This window comes from Nothoprocta perdicaria, unplaced genomic scaffold (genome assembly GCF_003342845.1).
Source record: "Nothoprocta perdicaria isolate Ctin4 unplaced genomic scaffold, notPer1 scaffold_194, whole genome shotgun sequence".
Lineage (NCBI taxonomy): Eukaryota > Metazoa > Chordata > Aves > Tinamiformes > Tinamidae > Nothoprocta > Nothoprocta perdicaria.
Window position 1 is genome coordinate 1295843 of NW_020455138.1, and position 27712 is coordinate 1323554.

Consider the following 27712-nt stretch of genomic DNA (forward strand, 5'->3'; position numbering starts at 1 on the left):
TGCCAATGTGCAACGGGAACTGGAAAGGATCTCTGGGGCCTTCACCTCTAATCCTCTTGTGTGACAGGTCYCAAACTTCCTGAACTCCATTTTTAGACCAGTGAAACTGCTTGCTCCCACTGCCCTTACGGCTTTAGAAGGACGTAATCAAGATGTGTTCATCTAGTTCAAGAGCTACATGAAATTACCCCTTGTACTAAGAGGGTCCAGTAGTTTGAGTCATATTTCTTATAAGAGCCACTGGAGGAAAGCTACCAAGGCAGTTTTCCATTTGAACAAACCCACCGTTTCTCAACTAGCTCCGTCTCCAGCTAGTGACAGATTGGGAACAGCTAAGGGAAGCGTGGCAGCGCGTCGGCGCAGAGGCCTTCGGTGTAGCCCAACTAACATCAGCTACTTCGCTGCGACCGACACAGACGTTTGCCCGCAGTTGCTCCCTCCCCGCTCTGCTTTGCCTCTTGCCCCATACTCACCAGTACCATATGTTGTAGAAATGGCTGATGGGTATCCTCCCATCCCTTGCCCTGGGAGAGTAGGAGTTGCTACGGAAACCACAGGAGTAGCCAGGGACTGAGCAGACTGGGAGTTATTTATCCTCTGATTCTTTTAAAATAAGTAAAATAAACATATTATCGACCAGGTTTCGGTGTAGTAGCTTTCCGGGTATGTTTTGCGCATAAGGAACACAAGCTGATACAGATTTCTAGAAATTAATCATTTAGCATGTGGCTTTTATGAACTCTGCCAACCCTATCATTTACAATCCTTCAAGAGACCGGTTGTCACCATAGTAACCCATTACATCAGTATCTCCTAGGTAACTGAGCTAGTAACAAGCGGGATTGCTTTTATTGTGGGCAGAAAAACAGACCGGGTGACAAACTGATGGGATATGTAAACTCTACTCCCATGGTTTTGCTTTCCATTCAAATGCAAAAAAACAACTGCAGCAACAAAACAAACAAAAACCCCACCCCCAAGTGCAAGCCCCACTCCTGGATTTTCTGCCTCCCGCGGTGGGGAGCAGCGCCGGGCTCTGGCCAGCAGATGGTGCTCCGACTACTCCAGTTTCTCTACCCACAGAAGCAACTTCAAGGAGCGAGAGGTTGCGGGGCACGGAAGCGTTTATCTTAGCGCACTAGAGGTTGTGCTGTAAAAACTGCTAGAAAACTCGTAATTCTGTGAGTTTCAGGCTAAAGCGTTTGGGAAGCCACCAAAAAGTCACAGTAAGGCAGTGTCCTCTTCAAGAGCATAAGATTACATGCTAGGAAAGCACCAAGGGGAAAGCTCTTTGAACATGCATTATCTCAGTGGGTGCAACAAGTACAAGTCCTCTATACTGCTAGATTTTATGAGTAGYGACTGGCATTCTTGTTCATAGCATAGCAATAGTAAAGTTTTCCCTTTTTATTTTACCACAACTTCAACTACAGAGACAGAAGGTTTTTTTTTTCCATGAATAAGACAAGCATCACTACCACTTACCAAAAGCAGATCAACATCCTCAGACTGAGAGCATAGGAAAGGAGTATTAAACATTAGTGAGCGSAAGCATGTACGAGGACGCAGACACAGCACAGCGTAATGAAGAGCTTCACTCGGTCGCAGGGGCAAATTAAATACTTTCTGAGCCTAGCTCAGCAAAAGGGCAGTTCCTACATGGGAGCTTTGTCCTTCTGAGGAGATACATGTCTCAACTGTGAAGACAATCCATCCTGTTCTCAGCATGGGTCATTGGCTTAGAATTCAGTATTTCTCCCACAGCCCTAGTGCCTGCAGATTATGTTGCTATACCTGGTTTTAAAAGATCTGACCATTCTCAAAATCCCTTGGAAAGTATCAGTTTTAAGGACCTTGGAATAAATCATTTGATGGAGACAGTCTGTCACTGCCTTGGTTGACTTTGAGTATAGCCCTGTAGGAGACTATTTATTACTCATCCTCTCAGAAGACAGCATCATTTTYATGGGGGTTTAGCTTAATATTCACAGCTAATTTATAATGCATCAAGCTAAAGTAGCCAACTTGGAAGTTGTTTTAATAGCTTGTCTGTTACATAATGGAAAAATGTGTTTATAGTGTCACTGAAATTCACCATCAAGATCCTTTTTTTAATCAAGACCACTTTTAATGCTAAATCACTCATGAAAGATTTACTTGCAACCACTAACCCACTTTCAGTAGGGAACTGAAAGGTACTTCACATGACACCCTAATGATTCCACCTTCTATCATAATACTCTGCTTAAATGTTGTTAATCCTGGCAGGTGATACAGCTGTCTGATACTCCAGTTTATCCTGCTCTACCTATTTATTGCCTCTTTATTGCCATCATTATAAAATTTTGCCTTTGGAGTTCAGAGGAACATAATTCAAATTCACTTAATTGTAGTTACTCAGCCATTGGCTGAGCATCTCTGGCTAAATATTCAGGAAAAATAAAGCATATTAGGAATGCCCAGGGTAAAAAGTCTTTATAACAAGCACAGGAAAGGATCTTCCAGCTACTAGGAAAAAGGGTTCAGAAGCTTGGACTGTGTAAAACACAGTTCTCATTTTGTATCTCAATAGAAAAAAAAAGGAGGAAATAAAAAGGAGTTCATAAAAGCAACCGAACAGGCTCTGCCTACCTCCTCAGCAGGATATCAGGCCTAAAGGCTATATAGAGAGACCAAGCAAACAAGAACATGGAATTCTTTCCTGCAAATTTTATAGCGGGCTTAGCAGGCCCTGAAAATCTTTAATATCTGTGATCTGAACGACAGGTAAAGAAATAAAAAAACTTTGCAAGTGCATTACCACTGATGGCATTGTATTCTTGCTGCCAGGTGGGATAAGCACGCGGAGATCCGGTTTGCGGTTGTTCATTCCCAAATTCATCGGGGGCGGGGATTTCGCTTGCATATTCTTGTTCAAGTTGCCAGGTGAGACCAGCAGACCTGGTGAGTTGCGAGGGTTGCCATACCCGTTCCCTGTGTCAAACGCAAAGCAAGAGAGGAAAAGGAGAGAGAGAGAAGGGTCGTAAGTGCAAACATTAAAAACTTCAAATACAAACAAATCAAAGACTTGTGTCACAYGATGTCTCTAATATAGGAGAATAAAACGCGTGCTGTATTTGGAACAATGGGTCTTAAAATTCTCCCCTCCGTGGCAGCCGACATTTCASGGATGTGCAGAAGCTTAACTCCATTTAGAGCACTATGGTAAATACTGTAACATAACGTTGTGGCATTCAGAGCGGGCGAGCTCTAACTTTTGCCTTACAAGAAAAGTAAGAAAGTCAGACRATCGTATGTCTTTAAAAATAAGTCAAAGCTGTGCTGTGTTTTYTTGACAACAACAGAGGATTGAGTTGCCTGACTCAGCCCTTTCCAGTTCATAATTTTGTTTTGTTTTTAAACAAAGGATGAGTACAGCAAGGCTGTAATTTCCAGAAAACGCAGGGGGAGGAATAGGAAGATTCTTAAATGTTTTTGGCTCTCTTTCTCCACACTTTTTCGACTTGACTCTGTCAACAGTAAAGTCAAGGGGGGCAAGAGCCTGGCCTTTTTTGGAAATTGCCTCCATACCTTTCATCCTCCTTCCTTTGCTGCTTTCACAAGCCCCTGTTCACTCAGGCAGATGCTTTATGTGTTTTTTTTTTTTTTTTTCAGAAGCAGGTTTCCTACAGTCTCTAAGCAATCCTGACAATTGCCTATCAATACTGACAGTGACCTACCATCCCACTGAGACCTCCTTTTTTTCATCCACCTAATTTCATCTCCTACCCACACAAGTCTGGGAAAAGACGTGATTTTTTTACTGCTTGCTTCAAATTCTGTTTCTACAGGGTGAGAACTGACACAGAAACTGCCTGCTTATAGTGAGGAAAGAGTATAAACACCAATACAGAAAGAGAAAAATTTCACATATAAGTACCAAGGAAAAAAATCTCAGGAGAAACATTCTGTTCCCCTTGGTTCTTTGGAAGTTTGGTTCACAACCTAAAAGCAGTGTGGGGAGAAGAGCTAGCAGCATGGAGCAGACCTCGGAATTACAGGCCCTGGAACTGCAGGATTCCTTTTGCTGTCCCCCGTAGTCAGTGGAGCACTCGGTATTGCATGGTTTTAAAAACATGTGAAATGGGGCTACAGACCTAATGCRCATAAATGTATTTTGGAACCAAATTTGATGAAGTCTGTTTTCTGTCTTGGATAACGAAGTATGCCCAAGCACAACATTAAATCTGAATTTTAACTTGCAAGCACATGGCCTAATTGTATTTATTCAATCAGTAAATTCGTGGAGAATTGGCCAATGGCTGTTACATACAAAAACAATAGCTTAGGCTCTGGAAAACCCAAACCTAGGAAAACTACAGTTGGGACACAGGGCATCACTATGTGCTTGACTCCCATCATCTCTGTGYACTTGCTATTAGCCACTAGTCTCATCTGGCTTTTTTCTTCCTATGCTTTTAATTATAATGATCTTTTGACTGTTTGCAAAAAGAATTAAGATGAAAACTTAAAAACACTCAGCTTGCTCAGATATTAAACAAAAATATTCTTTACAGTTAATCTAATTATTATCTTACAGTCAGTGAGATAAAATGTGTTAATTAAAAAAAAGTGTATTTTACACTTAGAAGCTGAAATAACTCAGCACTAGGCAAGAAGTTTCCATTTCATGTCAGTAGGCTGCTTTTTAAATCAACAATTGCCTTCCACGTGGATTTGCTATTATTTTAAGCTCTAATTAATTCTATGTGTTATCAGCAGTACAGGGACATTTTAAATATATATATATATATTCTTTCTAGAAGCTACAGTGCCTTTTAAAAGCTGAGCATCAGTGCCTTGACAAACCGTGCCCCAAAAGCACTAAATACTCAAAGAACAGTTACGACGCGGTGAAATGATAAACAGAAGAAACTGAAGCAAAAGAAGTTTCTCTGGTGCGGGCTTCGTACAGGAGTTGTATGACAGGAAGTAAAACTGCCTTGTGAAATCTGCTGCATGACAAGTATTTGTTAAGAGTGTGAAAACGAACCTGTTTGAAGAAACAATGTATTTTTTACAATTTTGCAATATATGATCCAAGATATTTAAAGACACCATGGCTTTGCAGTCTTTATCTGTGTTTTCAAGGTCGTGATTTTTGGAGAAAAGAAATCTTTACAAGAAAGCTCTCTTGTTTTCCATAGGAGATTTATTTAATATAATTTTCCACTAAGAGCTTAGAGAAATAATAACACATCCTTACCCAGTTAGAGCACTCAGAAACATTAGTCAGACCCTCAGTATTATTTACGCTCTGATGTAAAACATTTTGAAGAGTGATAACCTTTCCACCATTTATATTTTTAGAACATCAAATCATTTTTAACAACTACTACAATCTTCCTTTCACCGGTAGGTTTCTGCTGTTCATGGCATATTATGCCAGCTAGTGTTTTGGAGCCATATAATAACCATTCCTCCTTCCAGCCACCAAATTGTTATCCTTTTGGTATAATGTAGATTCAGGAATGCAAGACTGTGGACCTTAAACCGATGATATAGAAACCCCTCATTTGAAAATCAGGGATGAATGCATGCATGCGGTTTASAGCTAAGAAGAGTCTGCATTTAAACCAGCTCTTTAAACTGTATCCTCCTTCCTCAGAAAGCTGTGGCTGCTCTGAGGCAGCTGTCCCACCTTCAGATAAATCCAGCAAAGAGAATGGTCCCATTCACATTCAGAGGCAAAAAAAAATAAAAAAGAAAAAAGTATAAGACTTCTAATATACAGATTAAACCTTTCTTCATCCTATACTTTAAAATTACACTCTGCCTGGACAATTATCAATTTAGATGTGACTCTATGCAGAACATTGCATTCCACTATCCACTTGAAAGCGCAAAAATTATATGTCATGTATGAATGGATTTCCTGATTATAGATTATAAGAAAATGAAAACCAGATGGATTTTAAGGCAAGTTGGCTTTACATTTTTATTTGGTTAAAAGCCATATTTTGCTGGATAGAACATTTTTAAACATTACACATATAACTTGCAATGCATAATGAAAATAAAAACGGTAGATGCACAAGTTTTAAAGGGCATATGTCAGAATTTGTAAATTTACAGCATTTGTAATTTAAGAAGTTTTCAGAGAAAAGGATTTTTCCCAGTGTTGTTTGTTACACTGATTTGAAAGAATAAAAATATTTTACACATAAAAGAGCTTGTTTTTAGACAGAACTAGTGGAGCAGCACGTCATGAAATGCAGTGCCAGACGTTGTATTTGGACTAATAGCACAATATAAAGACAAATGCTTTCTCAGCATAGAATGCTCTTCTTGGGCATGTTCCCATAGTCAGCAAGCAGGCACAAGCGCCACTGACTTTAGAGCGAATTTTGTCCAAGCACAGATTGCATGATTAATCCCTATGAAATCACTTTTTAAAAACTCACACCCAGAAAAGCTGTTTTTACACAGCAGTGGTTAGTCAGTTGGTAAGAATTAATACAAAATATTAATCTGCTCATAGAAAACTACTGTATGAACTATGCTGCAAATTCAACTACTACGACCTTAAATATTTTCTTTTGTGCTGTAAAAATGTAACAGCAGGAACAGAGCGTAAGCTTAGAGAGAATAGGAGAAAGAGCAAAGTTTAGTTCTCTTCTTTCACTGCCCACAAGCAGCACCTGCACCTCACACCTAGTTTTGGTCATTCTCATGTCAGGGGTGGCAAAAGGGCGGCAGTGCTCGAGATTCTTTGAGGCAGGGCTGAGCGCTCCTTGAGCATTTCCGCTCGGAAAATTCCCACACATTCAGGTAACACAAATGAGGGAGCAATGAATCCACAATTATTRCCATATTGTTCAGGATTCACATTCCTGAACACTATTATCACAAGTTTGAAGTCTCAAAGTTCAAAATATTGGACAAAGGCTATATTTTGATTTCTTGAATTCACTTCATCTTTTTATCTTATCATTACAAAGAAATAGAAATTCAATGAAAATATAAAACCGTTACAGTTCTAGAAAAATTAAGAGCAAGACACACACTGAATATTTCCTTGCTTTGCTCTTTTCCTTCAGTTTACTGTAATGGTTTTCTCTCAGTGATCATATGGGTTGAGAATTTATAAGATCTTCAGGAACTAGGGATGTATATTTTCCAGTAATTTTAATAGGAAAAAAGATTTCAAATTCATAAACGAGTTTTGGTAAATAYGAGTGGTCATTTCAAACTCTTAACAAGCATATGCTCCTATTTGTGGAAATTATCATAATCCTAAGAAGAGTATGTTCAATACACATCCCACACCTATGACATGATTGACTACTAAACCTCCTAAAAGGGATGTTAGAATTAGAATGAGTCTACAAGAATATGAGACCCAGCTATGCTATAATTTACCCTCATCTTTAAAATATGAAAAAACAAGTGAAAAAATAATGAAAGCAGTAATAGAATTTTGCTACATTTATSTTTTTTAGTCTTCACTTGATTCATTTTCCTCCCACCTTAAAGAATGGCAAGTGTGCCTACTAATAATTATTCTGTGCCTTTTCTCTTATATCATGTGTACATACACACATATGTACACACAGGTTTTACTGAATAAGACCCAAACAAAATAGACACCAAAAAGAAGGCAATCATGCCAGTGAGTTGTGCTTGTGTTCACCTAACTAGAATTTTTGAAAGAGGTAACTGAAAGTTCTTACTCACATTTTGCATGTTCGTCATTTCACAATACATGATCTTTACTAAGTGCAACCAGCAGATGAAAACCAATCTGGAAACATGCTCCCCCACAGAAAGACAATCTTTACATTAAAGTACCTGTCCATTCCCACATTACCCTGATGGGCCTCCTTTACTGAATTACCGGCAGTCACCTGAGATAGACGTGCTATATAAAAGCTACTGACTTTGCATGAAAGAATTCACAGGCATCCTGTGAAATATCTGCTGCCCAGACCAAAAGGACTGAAATAGAACTAAAATGCTGTGAATGTGCAGACGTTTGGATGGCTAGGGAGCAAAAGAGGAGAAAACTATCCCAACAACTCTTGGCTCCTGTTATAACTTAATGCAAATATAAATTTAGAGATTCCTGCAACAATAAAAGACTCAGTTGATATCTGATGCTGAGATTCCTTCTAACTCATTCTTGTGATACAATTTAAGATACTACAACTGTTAATGGTAGTATCTTAAATGGGAAATTCTTGCTCTTTAAGTCTAAAGGCATGCAAAGGGGTCTGATGGCACTACAGTTGTCCCATACTGGGAAAAGGGCAGTACAGTTTGGAACATCCCTGGAGTGTGCTACGTGTTGAGCATTCACAGGTGCACACATTGGCTGCTGAAAAGGGGCACGTGCGCCCAGCGCTGCTCTYGTTGGGCTCCCGTTCCCTTGGGACAGAGAGGATTCTTTTCAGGCGGAAGAGCTCCAACCAAAGATGATCTCTCTGGCCTCTCAAAAATGCAGAGCACTGGACAACACATTTCTGGAAAACTAAGGCAGTGCTAATCATCTCCATTTTTCCGAGACATTTTCAAAGAGAAACCYGTGAGTTTTCACAGGCAGTGTGAAAGGCCACGAGAACAAAATTGGGGCTGCGTATCACAGACCGTTACATGTCACGCAATCACTTCACCGCCGAGTCAAGTGCATGACTAAGTGTATGGCAAACTAACCTGCTCGCCAACGCTGTGGTTTATGTTGTGTTGCTATAATAAGACACATATGTAAATGTATTTTTAAGTAGTTCTTACTCTGAGTGTTCTCCCATCTTAGACTATTTTCAAAGTTCACACCTTAATATAATAAATGTAACAATGGCACCTGACTATCTACAGAATTAGCCTGTGGTAACCCACACAAGGAACTGCAAGCAACCGTTCAGAATGTTTCTTGCAAGTAGAAAATGTCCAGGTAGATATTTCTTTTCCAAACATCTCTGTACTCCGTCCTCCTAAATGTCCTTGGAATAAGGGTTCAACACACGGGCAGGAACAATGTGTCTCAAACTCAAGATGCACAGGGAGAAGTAGGAGCACTCTGCCTACTTAAAGCAGAGTTTTATACTTCTATTCTCCCCTTTCTGCCCAACTCAAACAGCAACAGACAATCCAAGTCCTGGTGCTGGTTTGCAGCACAGTAAGTTATAACTAATGAAAAGATAATTACACAATAGTCTTTAGTGCTTTATTAGCATTATCTTTTATAGTTTAGCAATATGAGCACTGCACCATGAGCATGGGACCAGTATTCCTGTGCATTATCAGCTCCCTGGCACTTTTTCAGGTCCATAGTGTGTGTCAGGGGCGAGAGGGCCGCTTTAATGTGTTWTACCTTGGTGAAATAACTCACCTAAGCTGCCACTAGACCTAGAGATGTTGCTATCAGACAGCACATAGAGCCTCCTACACCTCCTTCCTTCCTGTCCACGCTTGCACAGGTTAGTGCTACTCTCTGCACTAGGAATGCAGAACTCTTTTACACTAAACTCCAGTCTATTAGGAGAGGTCAACAGCAAAAATCAAAGACAGTTTTCAAAAGTGCTCCTCTGAAATTTAGCCTGCATGACATCTTTTCTGAAAATCCTGCAGTAAGTGGCCCAGACCTGATCTGCACAGCACGTACAAAATTATATCTGGACCTCATCAGTCTGAGATTTGCCCCTGCCCAATACTTTTTCAGGACTTAGCCGCTCACTTATGATTAGAATTCAGTTCTTATTCCTGTAAAGCAATTAAATAGAGCCTATTATGAATATGTGGTATTATCCCCCTCCATCTTGTATGATAGCTGGAAATATACTTCATTCTAGTTCCTTCTACGCAAAAAACAGTATTTTTTCTTCTTTTATATGAGCTGTGATAGAGTCAGAAGAMAGACAAAACAAGAGGAAAGCGGAAAACCATTTTGCTTCCCCCCTGAAACTTCAGAAATAAGTGTTACCTTATTTTTTCATAAACAGCATTAAGTTGCTATTTTTGGTACATTCACAACTACTGAAAAAAGAAGGAACATGTAGTTTAAAATTCAACCTCAGAAATACTTCAAAATTAGGTATTTTAAACACAAACCATACGTCCTTGTACTTCTCCTCTGCCTATACTACCGGAAAAAGATTTACACACCAAAGGGAAGTGTTTCACGCATAGGTAAGTGCTACTCAGAATTGCTCTGAAATTTAAGTAGATGCAAAGAGGAGACCCAGCAACAATCTCTTCCTTGTCTCTTTCCCACCCCCAGTGCTCTGGGACACCGTTCCAGTTATTACCATGGGAAAATCAGCTGCAAGAGTTTTGGAAAACAACTGGAATCCATGGCTTGAATATCTTAATTAGGGAAACGTGTTAAAAGTTAAAGGGCAGGGGCCACATTTGCTCAATACTGCCAGGAGCTTCCTGCTGTAGCTGCAATCCCAGAGTCCTTGCTGCATTCCAGTTTCAGGAGGCACCAACTATCTCTTTCCATAATCAGGGTAGGCATGAGATCCAGATGTTTGCTGATCTGCAATGCCTTTTTTTATTTTTTTTTTYCCTCTGTATCTGAAAAAGACTATGGACTGCAGGGTGCAACAGAATAAAAGCATAAAATTCCTACAGATTTTACTCGGAAAAGGATTTTATCCACAAATTCCAAATTATTCCAGAGGTATATTTGTACTTGCTTGTCATAAAGGAAAAGTAGTAGTCAATCATGGCTGTCTTTAAAATCCTACTTACAGAAAACCACAGTTTGTATGACTCACTAATTGTTCATTGTACGTGAACTTAGGGCTCTCTCCCTTTCAATGCTTTCAAGCTGTCTTCTTATAAATACAAATATTGAGACACTGCCGATTAGAGCGACGATGAGACAGAGAATAACTAAATAACTTACTAAGCCAAAACTTACACAACTGATGGAAACCTAATAAGGGCCGAATTTCCACAGATTCTCAGAGAGGTCTACCCAGACTGATCTTACATGGTAAGAGGTCACATCAGTTAACTGCAAATACACACAYCCAAGTTTTCTGAACGGCTCACAAAGTCAATGGAGTATTTCTGGACTTCTGCAGCCTCTACCCTTTCAAATCTCTTCTTAAAGATCTGCTGATGTGATATTTACCTGCATGAAAAGATTCTGAGTTAGCTCTCTGCAAGCGAGCAGTTGTCTCAGGCAGAAACAAGACTTAATTTTGGAAAGGCCTGTGTTGGCTGCCTACACAGACATGAATTTCAAGTACTGTTAGATAGACAATCTCCTTCATACTATATATTAGAGCTGTCAAACATGTTCTAGTGTTGTTATTGCTTTATCACGATTCTCCCACTGGTAGATACTTTCCTTAAAAAACCAATTCCTGGATTGTCACAGGACTGGAAAAAAAAAAAAAAAAAAAAAAGGAAAAAAAGTAGGTATCCTCCTTTTACAGAGGAAAGCTTGGAAAAGCAGCACTTAACGCCATAAAGCCTGCAGGAAAAGCTAAAAAGAAAGGAATCTGAGTGCTATTATGTTCCTTGTTTCTCATGCCTCTTCTTGTTTTTTTGGCCAGCCTAATGTTCTGTGATTTCTTATCGCTTGGGCTTGGCCCTCTGGCATCTCCAACTCCATTATGAATGACTCTATGTTCTTGCCTTTGGACTGTTAAGCTTCCTTGGGCAGAAACTGTCGTTTACTGTACATCTCTACAGCATCTTGCCCAATCTTTACATCAGAGATCTGTGGACAACTGCACTGATCAAATACTGAGGGAAGGACAAGGCTTGTTACGCTCTCCCTGGGAGACCAGTCCTAACAGGTTGCTTATAATGGTGCTTTGGGAATCATTATTCTAGGCACATTTGTTTATTTAACATATTCCAAACTCAGTGCCTCAGAATGAGCTTCTCTTGACTCGCCAAGCATGATTTTAGGGTACAACCGAGAATATTTATGTAATCTTTTACRTTTCTCTTATTTAGTATTAGTTCACCCTCAACCTTCACCTACAGCCAGGATATGATCAAGAAGAGAAAAATGAGCAGTAAAGTGCTGGCAAATTGGCTGAGAGATCCAGAACCTGAGCTTCGGGAAGATGAGAGGACCACTGCTAGGTTGTGCTTAACTTCCAAAAGCAAATGACTAGCTGCTGATTCAGAGGTAAATACGGGWTTCAGCTATTAAAAAAACATGGGATGAATTTTTCAAAAGGAACTACCGATCTTTTCAATATCTAGCAATTTTAGAGAACAGCTTTAAGGATGTTTGATTTACAGAGAACACACAGTTAGCTCCTTTGACAGCATTTTTAGAGCTCTGAGTTTTGAATAACTTGCTCTTTTAGTTTAATGCTAAGGTCAAGATGGAGACAGTGCAGAAACCGGTGCCAGAAAAATTACAGAAAAAATAAACAATTAAAGTAAAATTATATTTTTAACATAACCTTTCTAGATTTAAACTTAAGAATAAAAATTTCTTTAGCTATTTAAAAATTTAATAAAAATTTCTTTGCTATTTATAATAGCAAAAACGTAGTGAAATTTTGTTGATCTAGATGGGGTTATTCCATTCAAAATAAAACTTAATTAGAAAATACAAAAGGTGATAATTTGAAGACCACAGAGAAATAAAATGAAACAAAATGAAGATTTTAACTCAGCTGGTGGTTTTCAAAAACAAACTACTAAAGACTTTCCCAAAACAATTGTACTTTGACTTTTTACTGATTTTTTTTCGAAGTCTTAATCTTTCATCAGGTTTTCAACATTGAACCATGACATAAAACAATCACAGTTTAGATATTTTACACAACTAAAACTTCCACTTCATAGACATTATTTGTTTCTGATCTGGTTAGTACTGCCTTAAACTGGTTTTGTTTAAGAATAAACAGGCACCTTAAAAATTAAAACAACTTCACACTCATTCTTATGTTAAGTGGTTATATGTCACTCACTTTCCATGTTATGGGGTAATCTGAAAGGAGTGACTCTAAGCAGTTCTAGAGCATATCGACTTCAGTCCAAATATTTCTTGTCTCTCTCTAAATAAAAATCTCTGGCTTGAGAGAATGGTGCCAAAGACATGCTGTATTTATAATTTAGCAACTATTCAAAATGGTAAGTTCACTCCAGTCTTGTTGGACTTTGCTGTTACCACATATCATAAACTTCCCAATCACTATCTGTCTAGGAACAAATTTACTTTTAACAAACCTGAGATAACCTTGGTTTATGTTAAAAATACCTCGGTTGGTATTTACTTGTGTAGCATAATAACGTAGTCAGCTTTCTGAAGTTCTATTTATGCCTCGGGGCGATTCCTGAAGTAAACTGCACATGATGTCAGGGTTATTACTTGGAATAATCCAAACAACAAAATAACACAGTTTTCAAAACAGAGGCTTAACAAACCTAAGCATCTTTTTTTTTTTTCTATTTCCTATATTGAATTTATAAGGTAATTTGTTAAAGAAATGCAGAAACTGAGGCCTGGTGTCAGCAATCAAAAGTAGTTTCATTTTGTTATGACAGAAATGAAACTCTTTAGATTCTTCTTCTTTGGAGTACATTATTTTGAATATATGCTATTTTTGGATGCTGCAGAAAAACGCAAATTCATAATGTTCTAATTTGGCAAGAAATATGAACCCCAACAGATTCAACCACATGATCATGCTACCAGCTTCTAAGTTGTCAATTAGAAAAAAAACACAGAGGTCTCTGTTTCTTATGCAGAGTGATGAACAAAGAAAACTTTTGATGTTTATTCGTCTGGGCCCCGAAGAGAGAGCAAGGACTGTCCAAAACAGTGGCACTGTGGAATGATGCAACTAAGACAGAATATTCAACCTTATAATGACCTTTCATCTTCCTTCAGTCCTGTATCAAATTGTTGCTACTGTTCTGCATTTAAGACATTTAGAAAACACATCTTTAACGGTGTTTAAAGCTTTTATGGCCAGATAAAGAACAAAGACTACTTGTACAATTAAATATTTATTCCTAGCAATGCCCCGTGTACACATGCCCCTCAAATCAATCGCTGACTCCAAAGTTACATTGCTTAATGTATAATATTGCACACAGGAAATACAAATTCTTTATTTGCAAGTTACCAAGCTATCCATCTTACCATATGCTTCTAAATGCTTCTAATATAGTCCCAAGAAAAAAAAAATATATTTTAAAAGAACTTGACTTCTAACCTAGCATATTGATATATATTTTTTTTATTAAGCACAAGGACTTGTTAAGCCAAATGCACGTGCAGAAGGGCTTTTATTTCAGCGTGTGCCTCTTAAAAGCAAAAATTGTCTTCTTTACTAATAGCTTTTCAGCGCCCTCTTTAAAGAATGAGGAAAGCAAGAACAAGACAGAGCTATTTTCTTGCAAGGCAGTAGAGGGAGCCCCTTCACAGGGCAATCCTCGGTCTGCCCCAGTTCTGCACTCCTATACTCCGGAGTTTCTACTATATGTGAGGCTAAGGGCAGGGGGAAAAAAAAAGATGCAATGCAAATATCACCAGAATTAATCTTTCTTTAGCTGTATCGCAGGGCCTAGCAAAAGCTGATTAACAAAACTAATTTTCTATCTTTTTCATTTTTGTCCAGAACAAAGGAGACTGGCAGCTAAGTTCCTGCGGTTTGCTTACCCTATCCCTAAATTAACACCCAACAACCTCCGGCAGCTTCCGCAGGAGGTTACAGTGCCTTTCTGATACAGCGTGGTGCAGCTTCAGTTTTGCTACAGATGCAACTCACAAACATCTGTGACTCATCTATGTGTGAAGATAAAAAGGCAGGGGGGTCTAAAGCAGGCTGAGAAGAGCCAAGAAAGAAAAGATCATTATAGCCTGGATTTCTTTGTAAGTCATTTTATGTTACGGTGTCAAAATCAGCATATGTCTCAACCCTGGTTTACCATGCACACAATGGATCTTTCAACTATTTTTTTCTGTACAGTTCTTTCCGAGAGCAGTTAATCCAGTAAAATTGCATGTGCTCTRCATTTCTCTACTTATTTTCTTCCAACATATGTGTTTACTTCTCAAACTGAAACAGTAATCTTGCCATTGTCTTTTGTAATCTCTATTTGTTATAATGTAATATTGCTGACATTGCTAACAAACCACCGAACTTACTGAGCAAAGGGGACTAATTTGCAATCCTGCTTCGGTAACGCAGGCCTGAACAAGGATAGTTCTCATCAGCTTCAAGGGAGTAAGACTAAACGGGCTAAACTTTTGCTCTGCCTGGGTATTTTGAAAAWCGTTCTCCACTGGGTCCCAAGGCACTTAAGTAAACGCTCAAAACTCAGCTTAACTTAATTACCGATTATTTAAGTAAATGCTATCAGATTTTGATGATTATCAGTGGTCTTAAGCCTGAAATGAAATCTGTGCTCACGAACTCAAAATCTAATGGTGAACTCAATTGCCTTTACTAAAGCTTAAATTCATAAAATAAACCTCTGATTCCACTAAGGTCAATGTAAAAACTCCCTTTGCCTTCAAAGRATCAGGATTTCGTCCACTAACCTCAGCAGTTTCACCTAAACAGGGCTACGTAAAGAAACCAAAAGTTTTTATAGATAAGCTAATGTGAAGGAAACGAGGCATTTACATACATGAAACTGGGTKAAGTACAAGATTTTTCAACAAAAAACTGCTGCAACCCAGTCTCTTCCACCCCACATGAAGCACCGATAAGCGCCCCTTCCCTCCCAGCAGCTGGGGGACCCGCAGCCCCCTGGCCGATACCGAGCTCATTCTGACAGCCTGAGCCCAACACGCAGTTATTTTAGGCCTCGCGAGGGGTGTGCAGGAAGGCCGCTCTTTGCGGCCAAAGCTAAACAGAAAGTGGCTGCTCTTTACCTGCACTGGTGCCTGCACCGGTTGTGAGGTCCCCACCCATCAGGCCACCTAAGGGGTTGAAAGAAAATACTGCAAGTGAGCACAATACAGCATCACAGGCAAACAGTTCCAGACAGTCCCAACATTTTCCCAGCTTTCAAATGGCCCCATGCAAGTGCCACTACTGGTTTCCTTCTGACTCCTACAGGCATCAGATCAAGTCATAACAATTKTAACATTTAATGTAACACATCCAAAGTATTTGACTTGCAAGGACAAACAAAAAATGAGGTCCCTAACTTTTTATTATTTTATTTTCATGCTTCCGCAGCATATAAACTACAAATYATATTTGAAAATTGTGTTTAGCATGTCTGCATCTGAAAACTGTAATTGTTTCAGTGCTAGCCAATAAAGAAGTCCTTCCACACAGGACTGGGAGGATGAGAACTTAACTGTAACACATATTTGCATAACTTTTCATTTTAATTTTCTCAGCCTTTCATAGACATTCATTCCAAGTATTTTTAATTCTCTGTGCTTGCAGACCTCAGATGCTTCTTTGAACCCTGTATACTTAAGGACATTGATGTTGCTTTAGGCAGACAGATTGAATGAACCTAATCCCCATTTATCCTGTTCAGAGGTGACCCCTCATCAGGAGCAGCGCAGGACATAACCTCCTGCTATACCAGATTCTTAAGTACAGAGCTCAGCTAACGTGAACCATCAAGCAACTGGTGAATGCAACAACAATAATTCCTTGACATAACAACAAATTCTGCATTCAGYCTCTGGATTGCTGTTTAAAGTAACTCGTGGTCTATTTTACTTGCTTTAGCTTGTTTGCCTTGGACATATACTCTCTCCTCCCCACTTAGGTTTTACAGCGCAGTGAGTTCTTCCATGTATTAAGTAGACAAGCTGCCTTTTTATGAAACAGCAAATTGTCTGGCCTTTTATCCCTTATTGATTTCCTTTAATCTTAGTCAATATTCAGCTTTTTCTAGGACTTTTTTTTTTTATTATTATTATTATGGTCTAAATTGAAAATAGAAACCTCTTTGGCTCTTCTTTCCATTTTTGAACAGAGCAATTTCAGTTAAACTGTTAGGACTAACAAAAACCGAGCTCTTTTCCCCTTTTTTTCCRCCCTCAGAGTTTAAAGTTACTAACGCACACGAGCCGGCAATAAAAGAGAGCATTGAAGAGGAGGAGAGCGAGCAGCGCGTACCTGTGTTACCTGCACTCGGAGGCCGATGCGTCACGCCAGGAGACATGCTATTTCTTTGCAAAGAAGGATGGGCCAGCGGCAAAAGGTTGGGGTTCCCCAGCGAGCTGACTGGGTTACTGTACACCAAACTGTTGTGGTTGGACACTGGGATAGAAACTGGCATCTCAAAGTTTGGTGGTGGAACAGCCTGTACAGGCAAAAAAGGGAAACAAAGACAAGAATAGTACAGAAGCACAACAGACTTCAAGTACAGTTACTCTATATTTAGTTCAAATATGTTGTAGTTGGTTAAAATATTTAAGCTCCCCCTCCRCTGAAAGTCAAGAGAAGAGTTTTAAACAGAGTTAACAAGGCTTTAAAATATCATTTTTGAAATCGTGATTCCATCTTCCTTCACTGCAGCTTGAACATTTATTTCATGAGAAGTAGAAAGATCTTTTTTTTTTTCTTTTTTCTTTTTCTTTTTGTTTAAAACACAACCCGGCTTCACAGAGCTTAATCTTCTGTTTCTTTCATTCTGTGAAGTCATAATTGTTCACTTGTGATATCTTAATCTAGTGTCACCGACGACTGCAAGATCAAAGGTGCATGATTATGATGACTTCATTGCACGGAGAAGAACTAGAAGGGGTGGAACGCAAACGGGAAAGCTTTAATTTCGGCATACGTTGCTTTAGCAACCAGAATGATCCCAAATCACGTTAAAGGCACCAACAAAGTAAATGACTTCTTAAAGTTTCTAGCTTAGTTTGCGAAGGGCTTAAATGAAAGCTTCTACTCAAGGACACACAGCAAATACAAGAACTTTCCATATATAACTCTCTTCTGGTTCTTGGTTTTGGAAGGGGGCTGTTTTTAATGCCTTCTCAATAGACTGTTATCATCAGTCAAAAGTAGCATCTAACAGAGCCTTTCCATTGTGAGAATCCCTTTCAATATGCAGTTTGGCAAGCTGGACCAAATTATGCCACTTGACTCTAGGTCTGACAGGGAGCGTGAGGAGACGCAGTGCTTGTTTCTGGAAAACACAATACAATATTCCCAACTCAAGAGTGTTGGGTTGTTGGATGAGGTTTTGGGGGTCAAGGCTCATYTGAATTTCATTAAAATCCACAGTTCTTGTATTATTCAAATACATGAGAATTCCATATTTAATTTACTTRCATTTTTAATAAATAGCTTCCTGCTCTTGTGAATGGACAGAAAGCCTTTTCAGTTAACTGACAGTATTTTAAGTGTTCARAAATCCAAATGCAAACCAAATACCCTTTAATTTAGTACTTAATAACTTTTAAGCACTTCAAAGATCTCAACTCTTAAAAAAAAAAAAAACTTTAAACCAGCCTTGCGGTGACATCTTCAGAGGGAGGAACTCGCAGATTTCAGTTTTATTGTTAACAGATGATTGTATGATAGGTCTCCAAGGACCCAGAGGGAGTGTGCTGARAACTGGACGCATGATCTGCTGTGTCAGGCAGCAGACACAGCCTGACCTTGTGCCACCCACATGCATCTTCTCTGGCTAGTCACATCTGTTGGCTGCGCCCTACATATTACAGCATGGGCTATCAAATTATAGTTATCCTTCAAGTTTTATTTGTCCTATCCCTCTTTCTAGGGGCAGGCATAATTCTGTTCCAAATATACAGCAATCTTTTTGCTTAACCACTGAAACATAGCAAACATAATAAGTCACAGCAAGAGTCAGCGCACCCTATGAACAGTGTGCTACGTGAATGCCTCAGGACTTCTTTCAGGGTGTTAATTTAGCTCTATAACCCACTCTGCGGCTTGAGTTTCTTAGAAAAACATGCGTCTCCACGCTAGCACGATGGCTGAGATCAGCTRGGAGGCTCAAGCTAACTGACCTCAGTTTAAACATCCCCAGCCTGCGGACAGAGCTTCTTGCGCTCCGTCCCTTTGGCCAAGACACTAACTGGCTACTTTCTGTTTGAAGACTGGTTTAAGAAGGGTTTAGTGGAGGAGAGGGATTCTGGAAATGTTCAGTAAGAAGCAAAACTGCATGCATTCTTGCTGTTCATGTTGAGATACTGAAGCAACCTCTAAGGTTTGTGCTTCAGAAATAAGGAATAAAAGAGAACCAATGACTATATACTGACAAATTTAACTGCCGAACTATGCTGTCCCAGCTTTTCTTCACTTCTTACAGGCACAACACTTTTGCAAGTGAACTTTTTTTTACAGTTAAGGACTACTTCTCTGGCTGCATGCATGGCTTATCTTTCAAATAATTTATCATCCACACAGAAGAAGTGGCACCCACGCATGTCATGACTGAAGGCTAAAATCCTTGGAAATAGGCACATGTGGTGTAATTTGAAACATTTAGCACTCTATAAGCATGCTTTGAAGCAAGACATTTTCTTCACTGCCCACAAACGACTTTAGGAGCTTCCTAAGTTCTGTGTAAGGTAGGGGATGCACTTTGGCCCTCAGTGCACAGGCTGGTTCTGAAGCTCAGAGCCAGCTGCTGTGGATGGTTGCTGCCTTTTCAAAAAGCTCTAGCCAAAGGATTCAGACGAATGTCTCAGCTTCCCATCCTGCCCAGAGCCATGAATAAGCTATCACGAAGTGCCTCGTTACTGTGATGTGCGGTGCTGCAGCAGAGTGCTCTGTGCCTGGTTGCTCCAAGGACGTGATCCCACCTCCGGTTCTGCAGGCTTCAAACAGTGCTCAGGAGCCTTCAGTCCAAGTCAGGCTCAATGTCACCCACCAGCAATCATTTTGCACGACTGTTGTTTGGCCTAGGAAGCCTGGCCTGCTGGGTCTGCTGTACAGCCGATACCAGCACTATCCCCTCTGATCTCTTATTTCCTGTTTCCTTAACCTCATCCTCTGTCCAACTACCAAGACCCAGTACAAATACAAGTCTGAAAGTCTGGCCAATTCCTCTCCAGGCTCATCTGTTCCTGCCATTAATCTGCCTTTCCCTATGCACAAACCCTTCAGGTGCTGCAATCTCCTTAATCCTATGCTACAGCACAGAAGAGCCCCAGTTTCGGTTACTCTTACCACTCTTCGTAAAGACTGATCATCACTGGACATACAACTCCAGATCTTTTGTCTTTCTATACAATAATTTTAAAGCTAGTTACAAAGCTTATCTTTTTCATTTTTTGGCATGTCTAATGGCTTCCTCTGCATCCTCTTGCCTGCAGTATGGCAAGCCTATACTTAGATTAGCTTATGTAGTATTTTACAGGAAATTTTAATCAGAGATCAAAATAAAATCACTTTTACTCTCTGCTTTTCAGTGTGGTGTGTGATGCTCTGGAATACAGCAGTTTTTGTTTCTTCTCAGCAGAAGTCGAAAACGAATACTGTTGTATGCAGTAAGGTCCAGAGCAGAAGGCTGTCTGAATAATGACCAGTGTTAAACAGTGCCTGTCTACAGTCTCGCTTCTGGCTGACCAAATTTTCTGCCGCTGTCTTTTGTGTTCTTTACCAGGAACTGTAATCTCCTAGAGATCCCCTAGCCATGCCTGCTGGTAAGTCATGGGGCATTTCTATTCCAACTAGGCCTGATGAACCTTAGTGTGATGCACTTGTGTAATATCTATATTAATAAGTTAAATATGGCCAGGAACTGAGGCCATCTGAGGCTACAAGGCAGTTCCTACTGCTCAATTTTAACACATAAACACACCTGCCAGGGTCTGCTCAGATTATAAGCTGCAGAAACGAGGGCCTTCCAGTGGCTCAGAATCTTCCCTGTCATTTTGTACTTCATGACCCTTGTCGTAGCTTTAACAGGGACACAACTAGCAAAATTGCCAAATGCAACAGCTTGCCCATTTAAAGGAAATGTCCAGAGTACACAACATTGAAGTCACATGTGAACACTACAACTTGTAGGATGTTGTGGGAAGCAAAATGTTGGGGATTCAAAGCTCTTTAAAACAAATGCAGCAAAGTTTGTGCCAAGTACTTTTCTTTTTTTCCCTCCCATATTCAGCCAGGCATTCCTCTATTTACAGACAGAAATACTTAGAGCTCCCTTCCAGTGAACTATTTCTGTCTCTTCTGCTTTCATCACTCTTAGGAAAATTACAAATAAATGTGTAATTATTATCAGATGTTCTAGAACAATATAAATACTTACCCCCAGAAAATTATCTGAGGAAACATTATTGGCTTTAGCTGTTAAGAGGAAAAGCCAATTTTATTTTCATTTGGCAGCAGCTTTGCTCTCTTACAAGTCCAGGCATTGCATTGTTTTATACATTTTTGTTAGTGGTGATTTAATGGGTGACTTGCTGACTTTTTGCTCACTTTTGCTTTCCTCCCCCCAACTTTTTTGGCTACTTTTTGACAGTCAGAAGAAAATAAATAYAGCTTCCTAACCCTCCCTAAAGCTATATCAGTTTGTGCAGCTCAAGATCATCTCRTGCATTTACGAATTTTTGTTATGTACTAGCTTTGAGCTCTGTCTTGCCCACTACACTGAGGCTTACACCAGGAGAAGGAGCTCCTGCTGCACAAAGGAAGATCACCTACTGATTCTCCCTTTTGTGGTACGCAGCTTGCCAGCGCACACACGCACCTCGAGTTCAGCGTGTGAAGGATTCAAAGGAGGGACACCCTCTGCTAYATAAAAAGCAACACTAATACCAACAGTTCTGTAGTGCCTCTCTGAAGCAACTTCATAAAGAGATAATAAATTTTATGTTGTAACATTCCTGCAAACTAGAAAGTTACTTTATATCCAAAGTGGCTAAAGGAAACAGTGGAGATGAACCAAGAGCAGAGACAGTTTTGATGTCAAAAGGTTAAATTCTAATGAAAGCCATYGGAGAGAAAGTTCATTAATTATGGGGAGGACAAAAACAATGGATCATGTTTTGAATAGCTGTGCTGTTTCCAGTTCCTAGATCCCCCAATTTTATAGAAAATGCAATTTTTTTCTGAATGCTTGTAGTGGTAATGGAGGCAAGAGACTCRATATTAGCCAGGAATAAGGTCTTCCTTTTTTTCTTTTCCTTCCTGCTTTAAGGGTATATGGTTATAAAAATGTGCTGCTTTTGTGAAATAGAAACAAGCACCATGATATACAACAGAGGCTCTGAATAACCAACTAAAACCCAATTTTTGAGGGTGAAAAAATAACTAGGTAAAATCCTATCTGATTGCAGATTCTGTCACCCTGATTTGAACAAAACAAAGGTCATCCTTGCAAGATGAAAGGAATGGCAATTGCTAAGTTTTAACTTAAAAAAGTTAAGCATTTCAACATCTAACTGCTGTCCTAAGTACTGTAGTTCTTACTTTATTGAACCAAGTTCCATCCTGAAAAACAAATCCATATTGACAGCTTCAGAACTTTCTTGTTCAGAAAAAMAGCTATACAAAAGGAGCAAGTGAAAGGGAGGTATGAAAGATGGAATATATCAACTATCAGGGAAGTATACGTTGAGCATTCTTAACAAGGCACTCCACGTGCTCATTTGTCAAATCAGGTGCTATTCTGGCCTCTGTGAAAATACCTATTCAAGTTTCTGCACAAACACATTAACCACAGATGTGAGGGCTTCTTCAAATTTTCATTACCTTGTAAAAATGTTTGTTTTGAGAATTAATGTAAAGAGCACTCACTGTGAGAGACGGCATGAGGGCATCCTGAGGTACCCTCAGGTCAGGTATCAAATTTTGTATGTGCAATTGGCTAGGACTATGGAAGAGACTTGGCTCATTCTGGGTATGTAGACCCCCTAATTTGTAGCCAACCACCCAGCCTACTTGGGGGGATATGAAATGAACATATCCARATCATTTCACTCTCTTCTGGATGCAAGCATTTATATAGGCAAATTAATATGCTGCTTTGGACCTGGGCGAGTCTTTGGGTTTGCTACTCTTTCTTCCACAGGCAGAACGAGAGACCATCATAATTTCCACGCTTTTTTCAGGTTTATAAATCTGATATTAATCATCATTACAAAATATTTCCCCTCCCCCCAATATATCTTCTGCAAACGMAACAGCACATGCAGAGTTATTTCTCTTAGATATCTGGCAAGGCATATGACTGATGGTTAGAAATTTTGACTTGGTTAAAACAAAATTTAGCTCATGTTAAAGCATTAAAAAAATGCTGATGATGTCAAAGCAAATTCTCTGATAAAGCTGTAAAATCACCCCAACACACAAACATGTCTGAATCCTACCATTAGGCTCTCATGCAGGCTGTTTCTCTGCAGCGAGCAAGTAGCTGTAACCCTTCAGTGCTGTAACTGAGTTTGGCAGAGACACTTAAGAACTGAAGTGACACATACAGAACACACTAATTACTATATATAAAAGAATTTCAGTTCTACATCTTTTTTTTCTATATCACCACAGAAAGCATTCTGTGGGTTTGTTAGCCTGTCCTCAAAGAAAGATTTCCATCGTTATTTTTTAGATATAATTTGGGCAAGTGGTGTGGTAAAACAGTTCTGTAAATCAAGTGGATATAATGTAGATATGTATATTTCACTTCCTTCTCTAAGTTTCAGCTATTGTAGTCTTTGTCTGTGYGTCAGATGCAGCGTCTTGGAAGAAAAATGTTGTGTGAAGTTTTCTGACTACAGTATGTAGTTGAATATTGGGCTATTAAAGCCTCTTTCCAGCTGAAATGTTTTCCTTAAGAAGCCAGAACTGAAAGGGTTATGGTTTGTTACTGCAGCAGTTATCAGCAGACAGCCATCTAACCTTTGGTACTTACAGGTATTTTATGGCTCTTGATCATATTATCAAATTCTTCATTAATTTTTTTGTATTTTTCTTCAGTGCGTGGGGTGAGAGCGTAAGAGGAGTCAGGATCGGGGCTTTCACAACCTTTGTTTTCTTTCTTGTTCAATGCCTGCCAGGTTCAGAGAAATATCAAAACGTAAAAGAATGAAAGAGAGCTCAGRGTACTTACACATAATCTTTGCCTGCTGATCATTAGATCAATATCTTCATTAATTTTCCTGTACTTGTCCTCAGACTCAGGGCTGTGACCTACTGAATCGTCTGCATCGGGGTCTGGACTGTCACAGCCATTAAGTCCTTTCTTTCTCAACGTCTGAAATACATAATTCAGAAAGTTCAATCCTTGACACAAGCTGCACGAAAGACTCAGTAGTGTTACAGTAGCACAAACTGCCCAGCAGTTACAGGATTCACATTGTCCTTTAGGGAAAGAAACAGACTGAAGATCCACCACATGGCTGTTACATGGCTACAATTACCCGTAGCAGAGAGGATCGTGCAAACCTTTCCTGTGAAACTGGAGGCAGACAACAAAGAACAGGATTAGCCATCCCGCAATGGCCCTGTGCTAGCACAGGACTTTCCCACCATATCCGATAGCATTAAAGGGTTAAGGTTTACAGAGTGTGGTTTAATTTAACATATTTATGCATTTCAAATGACAGCATGTTAAGGGCAACAGAGGATTATCACAATATTTTCCTTTACTCTGAAGACACAAGAGGAAGAAATAATAATAATAATAATAATAATAATAATAATAATAATAATAATTGCAAATACATTTAGGAATCCATGCTCTTGAAAGAAGAGGGAGTATCTGAACTGATTTCTTGCTTAGAATTTGACATAAGGGATGACACTAACAGGACCCTGTCACTCCTAAGGATAGGATCTTCATAGGACAAGGGGGAGGAGAGAGCAGATAAAGTGGCTGTGAAATGCTGATTAAGAGCTTCTAGACACGGTGATTGCTTTTCAGTGACTCCAGTTAGTGCCACAAATATGTGGTGCTGAAGTTTATAGCACAGGGAAACATACTGCTCAAACAGATGCTTGATGAAAAGTCAAATCAGAGGAGTTGCAGATTCACCAACTCAAAGTAACCCTCAGAACCATGAGCATCATCACCAAGACAAACAATAGAAGAAAATAATAATAATAATGATAATAATAATAATAGCCAGCAGGTAAGAACCCAGAATAGTTGCCTGGCCTCAATTATGTTTTAACTGATCTATGCAGAGAAATTATCAAAGAACAGTCATCTGCAGCACTAAGGCAAAAGAATCTGAGAAGCAATTCTTGGTGGACTGTCCAAACAAAAGCAACAGCACACTGAGTCACTATTGGTAATATGTTTCCTCAAATTTAGCTCTAGGACTTYTCAGATGATACATTTTCCAAGAATCGCCTTAGTTGCCTATAAGCCTTACCACACAGTTTGCAGGCCTAACCTATTCTGAGCCTAACCTCAGTGAGTGCTCTCAGTTACTCCACACCGGCTGCAGAGCTCCTTGTGTTGCCAAGTGCTGTATCTGCGCTGTGTGATTGGTGTGGGATGCTCCAAGCAGCACTAGCTGGTTTTGTCTTGGATTCCCAGAATCGTATCATTTCATTTGAGCTTTCTATTCCATTTCAAAAAGTGCATTTCTTAAACATTATCACCATTGCAATGCCCAAGCTACCACTGTTAAATCCCTCAAGTACTACAGTTTTATACTTTGTTTCTGTAAGTTTGCATTTTCCTTTCTGTATTCTACCTCAGACTTCAAGAGAGAGCCTTCTTACTCCTGCAAGTGCTACTCCCYGTGAACCTCCCCATCTTCATCAAGCCAGAGAAGGAACAGCCATCTGTCCTAGGAGACCCGAACCTTTTGAACTCATGAACCTCCATACCAAAACTATGCCTAGTTTTGGAATACTGACTTAATCTCTACATAGACCTTTTCAAACTTTGTACCTACACAAACTTCACAATTAATCCCAAGAACTACTCCTGACACACAGGTACAAATTATAAATTCTTTTGAATTCAAAAATCTCTGTAGTTTTATATTCCTACATACTATTGTCATAACCTTGGAAATCAYGTGCAGCAAACCAGCTAGAGCTGCTGCCACATGTGACTAGTAATAAGCCATGCTGATAGTCTACCCAAAACAAACTGGTCCCTAACTGTCCTTCTGTGGATTCTCTGCTGTGTATCCACACAAGGACTCTTGCTGCAAGCCAGCCTTCAGCTWGGGCCCGTTTGGGAGTGATTTTTGCATCTTTTGCACATAACAGCTTGTTGTTTTTAATGTAGCTTTCATGGAATTTCCTTGCCTGCGAGACCTCTACCTTTGTGCAAGATTTGCTTGCCTCTCAACAAAGATTCAAAGAGTCAGACGAAAACAAAAGGACTGCACAGATGCACATCAACAGTCCTCCTGTCCTGAGGAGAGGAGGCTGAAAGTGCAATAAGTACTGCGGTACTTGTGGTATTCAGTACAAATATAGTGAACTTAGGCACCTCTCCCATTATCTCAGGCTCCTCAAAACAGAGCTAATAATTTTGCCTGTCCTAATGCATTATTTCACTCTTTGCTCTCCTCCACACCACTACTGAGCCTCTATCTCAGAATTAGAAGAATCCTGATTGCTATATTTAATAACAACAATACATGTTACTTGCTGATACAATGCAACCAGAAGGGGCCAGGATCAATACCCAACTGATCAAACCTCATTCATGAGCTCTCTGGACCCAGCACCAGTTTTCCCTCAGCATCACCTCAAGCTTATGGAGGCTGACCCTGGATTTTGGAGCAGACCAGACTCATTAAGAAGGCCAAGGAGGTTTCAGCAGGCTACAGTCTTTGTCTTTGACCCAGTGTTGCAGGGACTTAGAAGCCATATTTCTTAGCACGTTAAACTGCTGGAGCCTCTTGCAAACCCTGGAAAATAGCCAGACCTAAAGCATCTTCCTGGAGATTAGCTGGTTTCCAAAGCTTTAATGACTATTCAGGGATTTTTAAGAGGATGAAATTACCCAATTGTGTAGTGCACTGCATTCTAGAGAACCTCAAGCCAGATTTCAGTTATTTTTAAAGAAAATAAGTCATTTTTGTACTACGGAAGCTCTACTTTTTCCAAGCAATTAAACAAGTAATTATATTGGACTCCAATAAACTAAAATCAACCAAGGCATTTGAAAAACAATATGGTTAAAGGAAAACAACCTTTGGCTGAAATCTCATATGCCAGCAATTTAGCCTGAATCCCGCTCTATAAATCTCTGCATAGAAATGCTGACTTAGTGGCATATTGGCTGCAGAAAAAATGAAGTATAAACAACTATTTACTTGCATTTCATGCAAAATTTATCATCACTACAAAAGCAAAAAATATGGTACTATCAGCCAGGTCTGATTTTATCAGGGCAATGAAAATTAACACAATTTGAAGGCTTTTAAGAAGGAAATGCCTTTCATTTTCCTAGGCCATCCTCTGCTGCTACAGCATTATCTTCTTTTAGCACTACTTTACCCAGCAGACTAGGGAACAGAAATTCAAGGTGAGAAGCTCCAAAACTTTCTTCTATCATACTTTTTAGCTTCCTCCCATTTGTGGAGGGGAACACCCTTTCTTCTGGATAGGCTCATCTCCTGTGGAATTCATCTCCACAGCACTCTACGGCTCGAGAGGACACAGATATTCAGGCTTAGAAATGCTCACATTGATCACCAACTCATGAAAACCAACTCAGTCAGTCTCAAAAAGTTTTAAAGCCACTTGTCTCTGTTCCACTTTTTGCACCTCTGAATTAAAGACCTCATCAATACCAAGGGTAATTACTACTTTCACTGATATTATGAAAAGCACCATCTCATCGGTTCTTCACCTTCACCAATTTT

The 27712-nt window shown here is 39.5% G+C and overlaps 1 protein-coding gene across 6 annotated transcripts in view; it reads right to left on the reverse strand.

Moving 5' to 3' along the window:
• Positions 1–27712, reverse strand: part of MEF2C (myocyte enhancer factor 2C) — a 116097-nt gene that overhangs the window by 9153 nt on the left and 79232 nt on the right. For 2 of the 6 annotated variants that reach the window (XM_026037245.1, XM_026037242.1), the window contains exons 4-9: positions 23983–24126; positions 17061–17247; positions 15848–15895; positions 2801–2973; positions 1486–1509; positions 474–603 (exon numbers count right to left, since the gene is read on the reverse strand). In XM_026037245.1, the coding sequence (XP_025893030.1) occupies positions 474–603; positions 1486–1509; positions 2801–2973; positions 15848–15895; positions 17061–17247; positions 23983–24126 (706 nt within the window). The remainder of the gene's footprint in view (positions 1–473; positions 604–1485; positions 1510–2800; positions 2974–15847; positions 15896–17060; positions 17248–23982; positions 24127–27712) is intronic. The other 4 variants (XM_026037246.1, XM_026037244.1, XM_026037243.1 and 1 more) reach the window with 3 other exon arrangements.